We start from the raw sequence: 14,461 nt of genomic DNA, 5'->3' as shown, positions 1-14,461 counted from the left end.
TACGCATGCGCTTGAAAAGGGCTATAACTTCTTATGTGATTTTCGGTCAGAATACAAGAGTCCCGTGCAAATCACTTGTTACCTATGACAATCACATGGCCACATGTCAATATTGCCAAAAAGCTGTTCACTACGATAAACCATGTGATAAACTGGACAAGAAGACAATTACACCAAAGGACAACGGTGCTTCCTTCACACCCGCCTCAAGCAACCCCAGCACACCTGTGATAGCCATCAACAACAATTATGCAACGAAACCATCAGTATCCCCTATAGAACAGAGTACACCAGCTGCAGCTAATAATCCACCCAACGCCTGTGAAAAACAGTGATGCTGAACTAATGGACGGGAGTGTGAACAGCGAACCACTGCTCCCCCTTCATTCGCTAGATAACAGCGAAAGCGCCTCTCCTCCAAGTAAAAAAATTGCTAGTTCTAGCAAAAAAAAAATTTTTACTGTAAAACGGCCGCGTTAAATTTAAGTGTAATAAAAAAAACTTTATGGAAAAAACGCGCAACGACATTGGTAGTGTTCAAAAAGTTATGTATTTCACACATAAAATCTTTTTTGTAAGTAGATCTCTAGTTATTTAGTACAATTTGATTTTTTATTTTTTTCGTTTTCATTCATTATTGTAAGATATATTCAGTTACTGTGTTCGGTATGATGATGGATTTTTATTTTGTCTGAAAGTTAAAAATAATGAATAATCTGATCGTTTTTTGTTACTTCTAGTTAAAGAATATATTTCAAAAACTATACAATACAAGAAATTGTGGGAAGGATAAAAAAAACAATTAATCTGAAGGAATCAAAATTTTTAACTTTAACATTCGTAAACAATCATTTTTATTTTTGTTTTTATTATGAGAACCTTCGAATTGTTTCATTTTAAATTGTGTGCGTGTGGCAATCGACAGCGTATGAAAACAACTTGATCCACAGTCTGATTGTGATAAAATCAACAACCATGTTAGTTGAATCAATAACGTTCTTGTTAAAACAGTCAAGGCAAGAAACAAAAATTGCAAAAGTTTTGCATGATTGATGAAATCTCCGTGTACAGTTGCGATGAACGATTGAATCTGAGACAAACACACAGAAAGGTAATTACAAGTATGGAAATATATTAGCATTTTTGATTTGATATTTTTTCTGAAACAAAATACAACATACCACTAGCACTTTTTACATCAGTTGACCAGTGGATATTCAAATCTGCAAAACCGCTTAGGATTCACTGATTGCTCGAGTACAAAGTAGTAGCTTTAAACGGTCTCCACACTCCGGCTTCCTTGCCCAGCATTAAGGATGCCAACTAAATGCTTAATGGATCTCAAACTAAGCCGCTTATTTCATTATTTCCAAAGTACCAACGTTGATCGTTTCACGGAAGAAAAAAAAAAGAACGGCAGTGGCAAATTTACGCCACAATCAACCGACCGACGCAGGAGCAACGGCACGGCCACAAAGCTTTCGTCATCACCTTTGTCCCCGTCACTCATCCGAACAGAAAGTATCAGCTTACCTCTAATCAGCTCTCTGCTTTGCGGTTTTCTTAGCAGCATGTATTCGCCGTCTTCCCGTTTCCATGTGACTCGCGGCGTGGGATGGCCGACTGCTCTACACACAATGGTCGCATCCTCGCCCTCCTGCACGGCAATATCTGCTGACGACTCTTCGTTGATTATGTCCGGAGGGACTGGAAATGAAAGGAAAACAGACTCTAATGGTGAAACAAGAAGAAAAATAAGGCAAGCTGTAGCGAGTGGGCAACTCATCACTGCAGTGGTCTTGCGTTGCTTTCGGTAAAAGTAGTACATATATGCGGTACTGCTGAGGCTTCCCCACATGCATCCCAGCCACAGAATTTTCCCAAAAGCCAGAACATCACCACTGTGACCAGGAGAAAAATTCTACGCTTCAAAGTCACCGCTTTTTCGCTGTAGTTCAAAGCGGAAATGGTAGTGTTTGACAATGGAAGGATTCACTGTAATTACTCTTACACCTAACGAAAATAATTACGCCAGAACGAATACAACGTCTGCGAGATAAATATTGTATCTTAATCTTTGTCAGTACTTTATCGAATGCATTTTTATGGAGTTTCTCCTCGCAGTAGGATATTTTTCCGAGTAAAATGTGCAGCTACCAGTTTTTGTAATGCTTCCCCGCAGGACGGTGCTTTCTTTGTGTTCTTGTCGTTTTAATACCATGTCCGCTGTAATTGTCATTGTGTTTTCTCTTTCTGCTTTCTTTGTGTTTAAATTGAAATTTTTTAACCTTTCCGACAGTGAAAGCACACGCTACACTGCTGCTTCAATATACATTTTTATACTTAGTGACATTTATTGGATTGGGTTATTTCATCGGAAGAAAATGAAAAGTTTTCCTACAAATTAATACGCGAAGCGTGTGGCTGCAGGTGTAAATTGTTGTATGCGAGCGTGCGGTGATTGATTTCATTTTTGTGATAGTAAATGAGCATCAATGTACAGAATCCGATTGAGCAAACGAAAATTGAAATATTCAATTTCCACATGCATCATGCATGCATGATGGCATTCTAGAGCTGCTCCTGTTCTGATTTCCATTATGAAGTTCATTCGGGCATTATGAAATTGATTTGGAAATGTACGGTTTTATGAAAGTGAAACAAAATTCATTTCCTGTTAATCCAGGGAATGTCGTTGTGAGATATAAAAGAGTAATTGGATGATAATGAAAATTCAAAATTTAACCTCAAATTAAATCATTTTTATTCTGTTTTCACCACGCTACCGAATTATCGCTCCATATCGACAAAATTGGAGGTCAAATTCTGCATGGAGCGAACATTTCACACAATAGCTTTCCGGAAGCATATTCCTTCATACGACATTCGAGCTCTCAACAGGGCATCAACACAGAAATTTGAAAACTAAAGCAGGTTGGCACGTACAAATTTACAGCTTATAAATGGTTAACACGTTAATTTTTTATCGCGATAAGATCTTTTGAAAAGCTGTTTCAAAAAAACGAGTTTCAATCCACCTAGTGGTGTAATGATGCCTTTCTCATATTACTTATATTTCGAAAAATATCACTAGAAGATTATGTCAAGATTTTTTTTTCTATCTTCAATAAAATAAGAAACTTTCTTTGGGTATGAACTAACATAACCTTTTCAATTTGTTAACAGTTATGTCAAGTTAATAAATTTTTTTCTTTATTTTGCATCGTCGCACTGATTAAACACACTTTACCTAATAGATCTGGAACCGTATGTCGGACCAGGATGAAACTAAACAGCAACCTATGAGTTTGTGAAAATCGATCAAATCATCTCTGAGAAAATGAGTGAGTTTCGTTTTAGAGTTTTGACCACTATTACCGGTACTTCTGGAGCTGAGAACTTGGAATCAGTATAGCCGCAGTCGATTCGTTTAGTAAGTTACTAATATAGCTTACAAATTGAATCAGTTCTGGAAGAATTTTTCCCATTTTTGCATCGTCCCTCCAAATGACGGTGTGCAATTTTAAACATACTTTAGCATATGAAAGCATGATGATAATCAGGAGCAACATATGGGATTATGGATTTTTTTTATTTTATGGCATTATTTGACACATACTCACACACATACACACAGAAACATAAATTGCTCAGCTTGATGAACTGTGTCGAATGACATAGAACACTTAGCCCTCTTGGCCAATTTTCACTAGCCAATTTTTCAAATGATTGCATAAATTTTCTATATGAGAAAGGCAACAAGTGCTCTTTTATAGAAATGTATCGTTATCATGATTTTGTAATAACACTAAGTACAAATTGAATAAAAGATTTACAAATTTACATTTTTTTTCAACTGAAAAATATAGATTTAAACGTGACAACCCTGCACGCTATACGAAATTGAACAAAGCACGCTGCGAACGGAGCAAAGCCGTAACGAACCGACGAGTACCAGTTTTGTATCGTTATTTTGAATGACGACTTAAATGTTTTGACAATCGTCGCCTTATAATTTCAGATCCGAAAGTCGGATCTGGATGAAATAGCACAGTATCTTTTAAGGCAATGAGAGCTTTAGTTTGAATCATGATTAATGAAAATCGGTTTAACCGTTGCTGAGAATCCGAGGACTAGTGGTGTTTTATATATTTACTAACTAACAAGTTTTACCAACTAGATGAACGTAGCAGTACGTTTTATAAACTTGTGCACCTCGTTTCATTATCGCTTGTGTAAAAATACTCATGAAATTGAAAATTTTCTCTAATCGCACTGTAACACTGGAACCGGAAGTCGGATCTGGATCAACTTTTCGGAAACTAATTAAAAAAAATTTAGACCTTTCATTTACTTCTTAGTTGGTGAAAATCGGTTAAGAAATTTCCGAGAAAATTGAGTGTGCACTTTTTCATAAATTTGCACTTATTTCCTTGTAATTCCGGAACCGGAAGTCAGATCCAAATGAAATTCAAGAAAATTATGTAAGTCTATAAGACCTTTCATTTGATTCTAAGTTTGTGAAAATCGGGTTCCGTCATCTCTGAGAAACGTGTGTGACTATTTATTTTCCTTTTTTGGTGTATTTCGAAACCGGAAGTCGGATCGGGATAAAATTTAATAGTAGTCTATGGGACCGTAAGACCTTTCATTTGAATCTGAGTTTGTGAAAATCGGTTCAGCCGTCTCTGAGAAAATTGAGTGACATTATTGGTCACATAAACACATACATACATATACACACAGACATTTTATGATCTGGACGGACGGACGGTCGAATGTTATATGGCAGTCGGCTCTCCTGGCCTCGGTTGTAGAGTCGGTTATGGCAGCAATCACATAGTCTTTCTTTATGAGAAAGGCAAAAAGATGATTGCCAATGGTAATGATGACATTTAGCCAATAAAATGGTGTTTATTGGAAACTATCACCTTCTGCGTAGTAGCAGCATTATTGGGTTGCGAGTTGGTCTGAGTGTTATAGCCAAAATGAGTCAAAGTTTGAGAAAATCAATCAAACCATCTCCGAAAAAGTTCCATTTTTGAGTACATGACCACAAATTCCGGGGTTCCTGACATCGGAAACCGAGAAACAGGATAGCCGGAATTAGTTTAATTAGTCTTCTGCTGGTTCTGAATTTTAACTCCTTCTTAATTTTTTTGAACATTTTTTGCTCCACCGTTTCAAGCAACGGTGTAAAATTTGTATCATTCTTCACACTACAAATCCGAAACCGAAGGTAGGATCCAGATTTGTATGAGATCATAAAATCGTTCATTTGAACCCTAATCTACAAAAATCGGTCAGGCCATCTCTGAGTGAGTGAATCAGTAGATTGAAATTGAAAATTTTACACTCATCACCCTGATCCGAAAACGGCTGTCGAGTTAAAACTCAAATTCAGTAGCTCTATATGGGACTAAAAGATCGTTCATTTAAATTCAAGTTTAATCGCTTCAGCCATATCTGAGAAAAGTAACTGCGCATATTTTCTTTTTTTTTGCACACATCATTCAGTAATTCCGGAACCGGAAGTCAGATTTAAAAAAATAAAATGTATGGGATTACGAGACTTTTCATTTAAATTTTTGTTTGTTAAAATCAGAAAAAAAAATTGAATGTGTTCTCGACGAACCGAATGGAATATAACACTCGCTGTGATGGAATTGTGAGTGTGTGTTCGTGGTTAAAGCAGGAAATAGGATAAACCACATTCTCTTCGCATGGATCGCTCTCACGCGCTCTCGCCTAAATACACCCAAGTGACCACTGAAACATCTTTTTCGCAGCAAGGAAAACTAAATTTCAACGATAGATTACGTTTTTGCAGAACATGCGTGCCCCACTCTTTTATAATGTGAACCGTACACCAGAGTGCTTACCGGAATGCACACTTCGGTGAAAATATCTGCATCCACCTCAGAGAATTTTAGAGCTTTGCTCTAGTAATTTGGTGTGATCCAGTGTTAGAGGTGAAAGAAAATAAACACGCGCTCTTATAATGCGTGCACACTTCTTATAATAGTGGTGTATATGTGTGAAAGAGAAGTGCTCTTGTTGATGTTGTCAGTGCAAGGGAGGAAATTATATTTGCTCTTCGTCACACAGAGGAGATGGACATCTCTGAAAACTCGGCTTCGGTTCGAAGGTCGGTTTTCACAGTGGTTGCGTAACCTTTGCGCAAGTCTATTAATTCGGCTTGTCGTCGAATTACTGAAGAGCATTGAAAATGGATTAAAGATGTATTCTATCGTCAATTAAAAAAATAGTAGTTGCTTCTCGTTCAAGTTGGTTCAAATTTATTTAGATTTTCTTCGGGAACTGATCTGTTTGTATTGTACATAGCAAAATAAGTGTACTAAATCGTCTGAGCAAAGTCAAGCCGCCTGCACGCCTCTTGCCGTAAGCGTCGACCTCTTGCACGTAAACCTGTAATCCATCCATTTATCCATTTTACTTGAAATTAGCGACTTATTCCTTTATTAAACGCGATTAACAATTTATATTCTTCACCTAGGTTTTCGATTAATAAAACAGGAGTCGATTAGTGTAATCGATAACCATTCAACACTAATCGATTAATGCAATTAATCGATCAGATTATTCTAAGCAGAATCAGAGCTGCCAAATGAAAATTTGTGTGGAATAAAAAATCTCCACCATTAGCGCATCAAAAAGCAAGCGAAATTATGAAAAAATGTAGTTGAAATGTCTGAAAAACTGTTAGTTTCTCGGAATACTCAATAAAATCTATGATCAGTGACATAGAATCAAATGGATGAAAAAATCTATAAACATTGTAACTATGAGCGGAATGGACCATAAATTGTTATTTGAATTGAAATTCGTCTTTCCTTAAATTATTACAGATGAAACTGCAACTATCATCATAGCACACGAGCGCCTCTAGTAGTGAAACACTACGTTAGATTGCCCATAGCAAAACCTACATGCTGAGGGAATAATATGCAACGGTTGATTTTTTTACCAACTTTAGAGTTTTGATAGCTGTCGCCTTTCATTCGCGCTTTTGATTCTTATCAGGAAACAAAGAGCAAAACCACCCAACAGCGGGAGTTTAATGCGGGGAGCTAAAATTAGGTAAACCACATTCAAATAATGTTGAAGAGAAAGAACTCAACTCCTGAGTAGAACCAACTTGCTGTTGAGTACTTCTTTACATGGGACCAAGTGGAAACCACATCGACCTCATTTATTTAATACTTAAGTTCCTGCACATAACCCCTCTATTGGGTGAAAAGTTCTTGAAACAAGGTAGTTTCTTAACAGCATATAGGACAGAACCAGACATCTGAGTAAGTCCACTGCAAATGAAAGATTTTTTTAAATTTTTTTTGTAATTTTAGATTTTGCTCAAATTTTGCATAAATATTATTCATGGCCAAACAAAATAATTTCGATCATCAATATGCCATTTTTACTCTAGCCTTAATTTTAAGAAGGGACCAAGAAAAAATCCCTTGAAAATTTTCAATTCTATATTTTTCAGAAACGGTGGGTCCGATCGATTTGGTGTCTTCTGCAATGCCTTAGGAAATTATAAGGACAATGTAAAAAAATTAGTACCGATGTAAAAAATTTTCGTTTCATTAAAATTCAAATATCTCAAAAAAGGTATTTTTGATTTTTGCCTTTCTCTATAGAAAGGTATTAGAATTGCTGGAAAAACCGAATTTCGAACGGAGCCTAGGAGACCCATAGTGTTATATACCATTCGACTCAGTTCGTCGAGATCGGAAAATGTCTGTGTGTGTGTGTGTATGTGTGTGCACTTTTCGAAGATATTTGAACGCGCTCAATTTTCTCAGAGATGGCTGAACCGATTTGAACAAACTTGGGCTCGTTTGAAAGCTACTGTCGGGCCATTGATCAAGTTCGAAGATCAAATGGCTGTGACTTTTGGTTCCGGAGATATGATTGTATAAGTGTATAAGTGACGTAACCGACAAAAAGCGTTGTATTTGAACGCGCTCAATTTTCTCAGAGATGGCTGAACCGATTTTAACAAACTTGGGCTCGTTTGAAAGCTACTATCGGATCATTGATCAAGTTCGAAGATCAAATGGCTGTGACTTTTGGTTCCGAAGATATGATTGTATAAGTGACGTAACCGACAAAAAGCGTTGTATTTGAACGCGCTCAATTTTCTCAGAGATGGCTGAACCGATTTTAACAAACTTGGGCTCGTTTAAAAGCTACTATCGGATCATTGATCAAGTTCGAAGATCAAATGGCTGTGACTTTTGGTTCCGGAGATATGATTGTATAAGTGACGTAACCGACAAAAAGCGTTGTATTTGAACGCGCTCAATTTTCTCAGAGATGGCTGATCCGATTTTAACAAACTTGGGCTCGTTTGAAAGCTACTGTCGTGCCATTGATCAAGTTCGAAGATCAAATGGTTGTGACTTTTGGTTCCAGATATATGATTGTATAAGTGACGTAACCGACAAAACACGTTGATTTTTACCGCTCCTATATATATGAGGGTGCCAAAATTTTTGGATCACCTCTATTTTCGTTAAGTTCTAGTGCTCAAAAGTTTAAGCACCTCGAAAAAAGCCTTCATGCAAAATTTGACCTAAATCGGACATGCTTAAGGGGTGCTGCCCGGTGGTAAAGGTTTGACAATTTTCGATCTTGAGAAAGCACCATAGGGGGGAGTACATGAAATTTCCAAAATCGAAAATTTTTTTTGATGCCAAAACTCTTAAAACTGCATAAAACATCGAAATTTAGTGTCATCTCAAAAAAAATTTTTTGAAAAAATCAACTTTCTGGGACTTAGAAAAATTTTCATATTTTTTCTAAGTCCCAAAAAGTCGATTTTTTCAAAAAAAATTTTTTTCGAGATGACACTAAATCTCGACGTTTCATGCAATTCTAAGCCTTTTGGCATCAAAAATTTTTTTTCGATTTCGAAAATTTCATGTACTCCCCCCTATGGTGATTTTTCAAGATATATGAAAATTTCACTAAGTGGACTAAGAAGGCTTTTTTAGATTAGCATCACTGATTATAAATAGACAACGCAAATGTCAAGCACTAGTTTGGAAAAATGATGCTGACTGTGTGACATAAACACTGAAGCATGCTTTTGTGAACTACTCGAATCAATCTGAATCAATTGGTGTCAAAATTAGTATCCAAAATTATTTAATAAAAGTATGAAACATATTTTCATGAGACTGTTATGAAAGAAGAGAAAGGCATTATCACACCACTAGGTGGATTAAGAAGGGTTTTTTGATATGTTGTTGCTAAAGTCCACAGTAAAATAATGTCAAATTTCTAGAATGGAGCAATGATGTTTGAAAAAGTTACATATTTCCAAAATCAGCTTGGAATGAAATCAATCTTCAGGTCAGTAACGCCATCGCAAGGCATCACATTGAACATAGCATGTCAATTGTATGAGTGTACAGTGCTGTTGTTTTCGCGCGCACGAATTCGTCATTTCTTCCAACAACTTGTATGTACATGATTTGATGCGGACTTGCATGAGCGCGCTATGCTCGCAAAAAGGATGTTACCAATGATCTGTTCGAGAAACGCGAGATCTTGTTAATTTGATGAGGAATAATGGTTAGATACAAAAATGCTATTATAACATTCTTACTCTTACTCTTTCAGTCGTAGACCACGCGGGTCTTTGCTGTATACAGGAGGTGTCTCCATTCAACTCGGTTCATGGCTGTTCGCCGCCAGCCTCGGTAGCTGCGAAGGGTCCGCAGGTTGTTCTCAATTTGATCGATCCATCTTGCCCGCTGCGCGCCTCTTCTTCTTCCGTACCGTCTTCCATCCGCACTCCGCCGAAGATGGTTCGCAACACCTTCCATTCAAAAACACCTAGTGCGCGTTGATCCTCCACAAGCATTGTCCAGTACTCATGGCCGTAGAGGATAACCGGTCTAATCAGCGTTTTGTAGATAGTTAACTTCGTACGAAGGCGAATTTTCTCGATCAAAGCGTCCTGCGCAGTCCAAAGTAAGCACGTTTTTTCTGACAATATGCGTCTCTGAATTTCTCTGCTGGTGTCATTATCGGCAGTCACCAGTGAGCCCAAGCACACGAACTCGTCGACCATTTCGTTTTCATCACCGCCTATCAGATTTCGTAATGGGTGACTGACATTATCTTCTCTCGAGCCCCTGGTTTTCATGTACTTTGTCTTTGACATTGATGTCTAGTCCGATCCGCTTGGCCTCAGCTTTTAGTCCGATGTACGTATCTTCCATCTTCTCAAAGTTGCGTGCTATAAGGTCAATATCATCAGCGAAACCAAGTAGCTTGACAGACTTTCTGAAAATCGTGTCACTCGTGTCTATCCTCGCTCTTCTTATCACAACCTTCAAAACAATGTTGAATAGCAGACACGAAAGGCCATCACCTTGCCGTAGCCCTCTGCGAGTACCGAAGGGACTCGAGTTTATCTCCGATACTCGAACAACGCACATCACTCGATCCATCGTAGCCTTGACCAATCCTATCAGTTTGTCCGGAAATCCGTAGTCGTGCATGATTTTCCATAGCTGATCTCGATCGATTGTGTCGTAGGCTGATTTGAAATCGATGAATAAGTGATGTGCGGGCAAATTGTACTCGCGGCACTTTTGCAACACCTGGCGGATGGCGAACACTTCGCCCGTAAATCATGCCTGATATTGTCCCACGAATTCGTTTGCAATCGGTGAAAGTCGACGGCATAAGATTTGGGAGAGTACCTTGTAGGCGGCGTTCAGCAGAGTTATCGCGCGGTAATTGCAGCAATCCAGCTTATCGCCCTTTTTTTAGATGGGAATTGTGTGTCCATTCCATCCATTCCTCCGGTAAAATCTCGTCCTCCCAGATCTTGATAACGACCCAGTGCAGTGCTTTCACTAGTGCATTACCACCGTGTTTTTGTGGTCAACGCCAGCGGCCTTATTATTTTTAAACCGGCTTACCTCCTCCTCGACTTTTGGAGGTCCGGCAGTCGACTTCTTGGAGGACCGGCAGTCTATTCGTATTCCTCCACATCGCCATTGAGGTGCTCGTCGAAATACTGCCGCCATCTATCGATCATCTCACAGTCGTTCGTGAGAAGATCCCCGTTGGTGTCCTTGCACATATCGGCCTGTGGCACATGGCCTCTGCGCGAACGGTTCACCTTATCGTAGAACTTCCTTGTGTCATAAGCATGGAACAGCTGTTCCATCGCTTCTCGATCTCGGTCTTCCTGTTGGCGCTTTTTTCTCCGGGATACCGAGTTTCCCCAAGTAGCAATCCGCAACTAGTTCTGATACGACAAAGTCCAAACTAATCGTGATCCCAGTAACTATCGTCCAATTTCAACGTTGTCTGTGTTTAGCAAAGTAATAGAAAAGCTTCTTGTTGCGAGGTTACTATGTTTTTTCAAATCCAACAGAATTTTGTACGATTTTCAGTATGGTTTTCGGGAAGGATGCAGTACTACGACTGCTGTTGTAGAGTTGATGGACTGTCTTATTAAAGATATTGACTCTAAGAAACTTGTTGGATCGTTATTTCTTGATTTGCGAAAAGCGTTTGACACCTTGAATCACAATATTCTCCTACGAAAACTGGATAGATGTGGCATAAGAGGAATTGCCAATGATTTACTAGCCAGCTACTTAAAAAATAGAACACAATATGTGGCGGTCGGGGGAGTACATAGTTCGTATCGATCAATCAACATAGGAGTGCCACAAGGTAGTAATATTGGTCCACTTCTGTTTCTAATATTTATCAATGATATTGGAAACTTGAAGTTAAAAGGAATACCTCGACTCTTCGCAGACGATACTGCTCTGTTTTATCCATGTATAGATGCAAGGACGATTGTAGCTTCAATAGAACAGGATATAAGTGTCCTAATGCACTATTTTAATTCAAATTTTCTGTCATTGAATCTTTCCAAAACAAAGTATATGATATTCCATTCTACGAGGAAAAAAATACAAGACCATCCAAGTCCCATGTATAATCAGTCAGTCATCGAAAAAGTAATTAATTTCAAATACCTTGGTATTCACCTTGATTCTTTATTATTATGGGATAGTCATATCAAAAGTATGGAAAATAAACTTTCGTCACTCTCTGGAGCACTGCGAAAATTAAGTTATTTCATGCCACGGAAAGCTCTACTTAAATTTTATTTTGCTTGTATACACTCTCACATCCAGTATCTTCTAATTGTTTGGGGTCTGGCGGCAAAGTCCAAGCTGAAAAGAATACAGACTTTACAAAATAGATGTCTGAAAACCATCTTCAAGCTACCCTGCTTGCACCCTACTTTACAACTTTACTCTGATACTTCCCATGGTATATTACCACTATTAGCACTTCGCGATATGCAGACAATTACGTTCGTTCACAATGTTCTTCATCAACCAGATTTTCATAATAACCTTTCAATATCCACTGGTCTTCGGCAGCAAAATACACGGCAGTCGAACTCATTATTGCGAGTAAGAGCATACTCTAACTTAGGTAAAAGCCGCATCATGTTTAACGGCCCAACAATTTACAACGCTCTTCCAAACGAATTGAAACAAATTACGAATATGAATCTATTCAAAACAAAATTAAAGTATTACCTGAAAACACGAATAGTAACTTATATATTGTAATGTGTATCAACCGTATGTAGCTCTCGATTAGAATAAATGTAAACAAGATATTATTACATATATATATATATATATATATATATATATATATATATATATATATATATATATATATATATATATATATATATATATATATATATATATATATATATATATATATATATATATATATATATATATATATAGTTTTTTTTTAATTATCATTTTTGTCTTGTTGAATGTTCTCACCGATTTGTAACTAGTTTTTTTTTGTTTGTTAGTTTTTTTTTTCTCAATTGTGTTGTCACTGCAGCAAGCTACAGTCAAACTGTGATATTGACCAGAAAGTTCTCTGTGTGAGCTTTTTGGTGTGAGTATCTGCGGTGGGTTAACGCTCGTTATATCGTTATACGTGTAGCGATGTCATGCTGTATTAACTGTTTGCATGCTTCTATCTAACATACAATAATCAACTTCAGTTTCATTAACTCGTTCACTTATTCAATTATTCAAGCTTTCATTTTTTAATTCACTCACTCGTTCCATTCTTCTATCCATTCATCTACGCATCTACTCATCCACTCATTTTTTCATCCACTCATTCATAACACCATTCACAAACTCATTTTATTCATTTTAAGTTTTTGCTATTGATTATGATATTAAAAGGAGGAGGTTTTTGTGCCCTCTTGAGCGAGAACTGGTGGCACAGTCAGCTCAAGAGGGTTTTTTTCCTTCTCCGATAGATAATTTATTAGATTTTGCTTTAAAAATTTTTTGTTAATTTTGTTAATTGATTAATTTTATTTTATTAAGAGCCCCTTAAAAGGAATCTTACATTCCACTGGGTGCTCTCTCATATTGTAAATAGTATGTTCCCTTCTTTGTTAGTATATAATCGTTAAATGTAAATACCTCAGCTGTCAACGTCGCGATTTTTTGTTTATCTTTCCTGATAGAACTTTTTTTTTCTGAGCCGAGGTATGTATGTGTCCGTGACCAGGAAGCTCCGATTGAGTGAGCTTTTTGGTGCGGGGGAGTGTGGAGGGCATTTAAAAAAAAAAATAAAAAAAATAAAAAAAAAAATAAAAAAAAAACTATGTTGCAACAAGAGCACGAATATGTGTTTTATGTTATACTGGTTAAAACATGGTGACAGCAATGTTTCATCATAACATAACTAGTTACGAAATAGTTATTTAGGTTTCCAATCATAACATCTTTGTGACATATTGAATTAAATATAATTTATAAGCTATCGTTACTTAATCCAAACATAGTTTTAATCACAACAATGCTTCTATCCACTAGTTGAAAATAAGTTTATTTGACTTCAATAGTAGCAACCCATAACTAGTTTTGATACCGCTTAACCCAACTGTGTTGCAACAAGAGCACGAACATGTTTTTTTATGTTATACTGGTTAAAACAAGGTGACAGCAGTGTTTCTTTATAACGTAAACATTAAACTAACTATCATTTGTAAGTTATCGTTACTTGATTCTAACATATCTTTAATCACAGCTATGTTTTAAGCTACTAGTTGAAGAAAGGTTTACTTTCCGTTGCGAAACCATTAAAAATACGTTAACGTATATGTGAATCGTTACTGTGAATTGATATAGCAATAACTTAGATATTATAAGATTATAACATATAATTTCTTCATTAACTCAGATAGTTATCGGTAAGTTTTCCCAACGTTATGACAACTAAAATGCAAACAAAACAACCTTTGTTGGCTTGAATATGGCGAACACAATATGGGGTCTCAGGAAGTATATGAAACGTAAATAAAACCAGGATATTACTATTTTCAAAACTA

The 14,461-nt window shown here is 37.0% G+C and overlaps 1 protein-coding gene across 5 annotated transcripts in view; it reads right to left on the bottom strand.

Annotated features, from left to right (window-relative positions):
* The window catches only part of LOC131432221 (lachesin), a 306,432-nt gene that overhangs the window by 125,383 nt on the left and 166,588 nt on the right, over positions 1-14,461 (bottom strand). For all 5 annotated transcript variants that reach the window (XM_058598359.1, XM_058598358.1, XM_058598360.1 and 2 more), the window contains one exon: positions 1,534-1,707. In XM_058598359.1, the coding sequence (XP_058454342.1) occupies positions 1,534-1,707 (174 nt within the window). The remainder of the gene's footprint in view (positions 1-1,533; positions 1,708-14,461) is intronic.

Source organism: Malaya genurostris, chromosome 2, assembly GCF_030247185.1.
Source record: "Malaya genurostris strain Urasoe2022 chromosome 2, Malgen_1.1, whole genome shotgun sequence".
Lineage (NCBI taxonomy): Eukaryota > Metazoa > Arthropoda > Insecta > Diptera > Culicidae > Malaya > Malaya genurostris.
The sequence above is the reverse complement of the archived record's forward strand: the minus strand, read 5'-3'. Positions and strand labels throughout refer to the sequence as shown.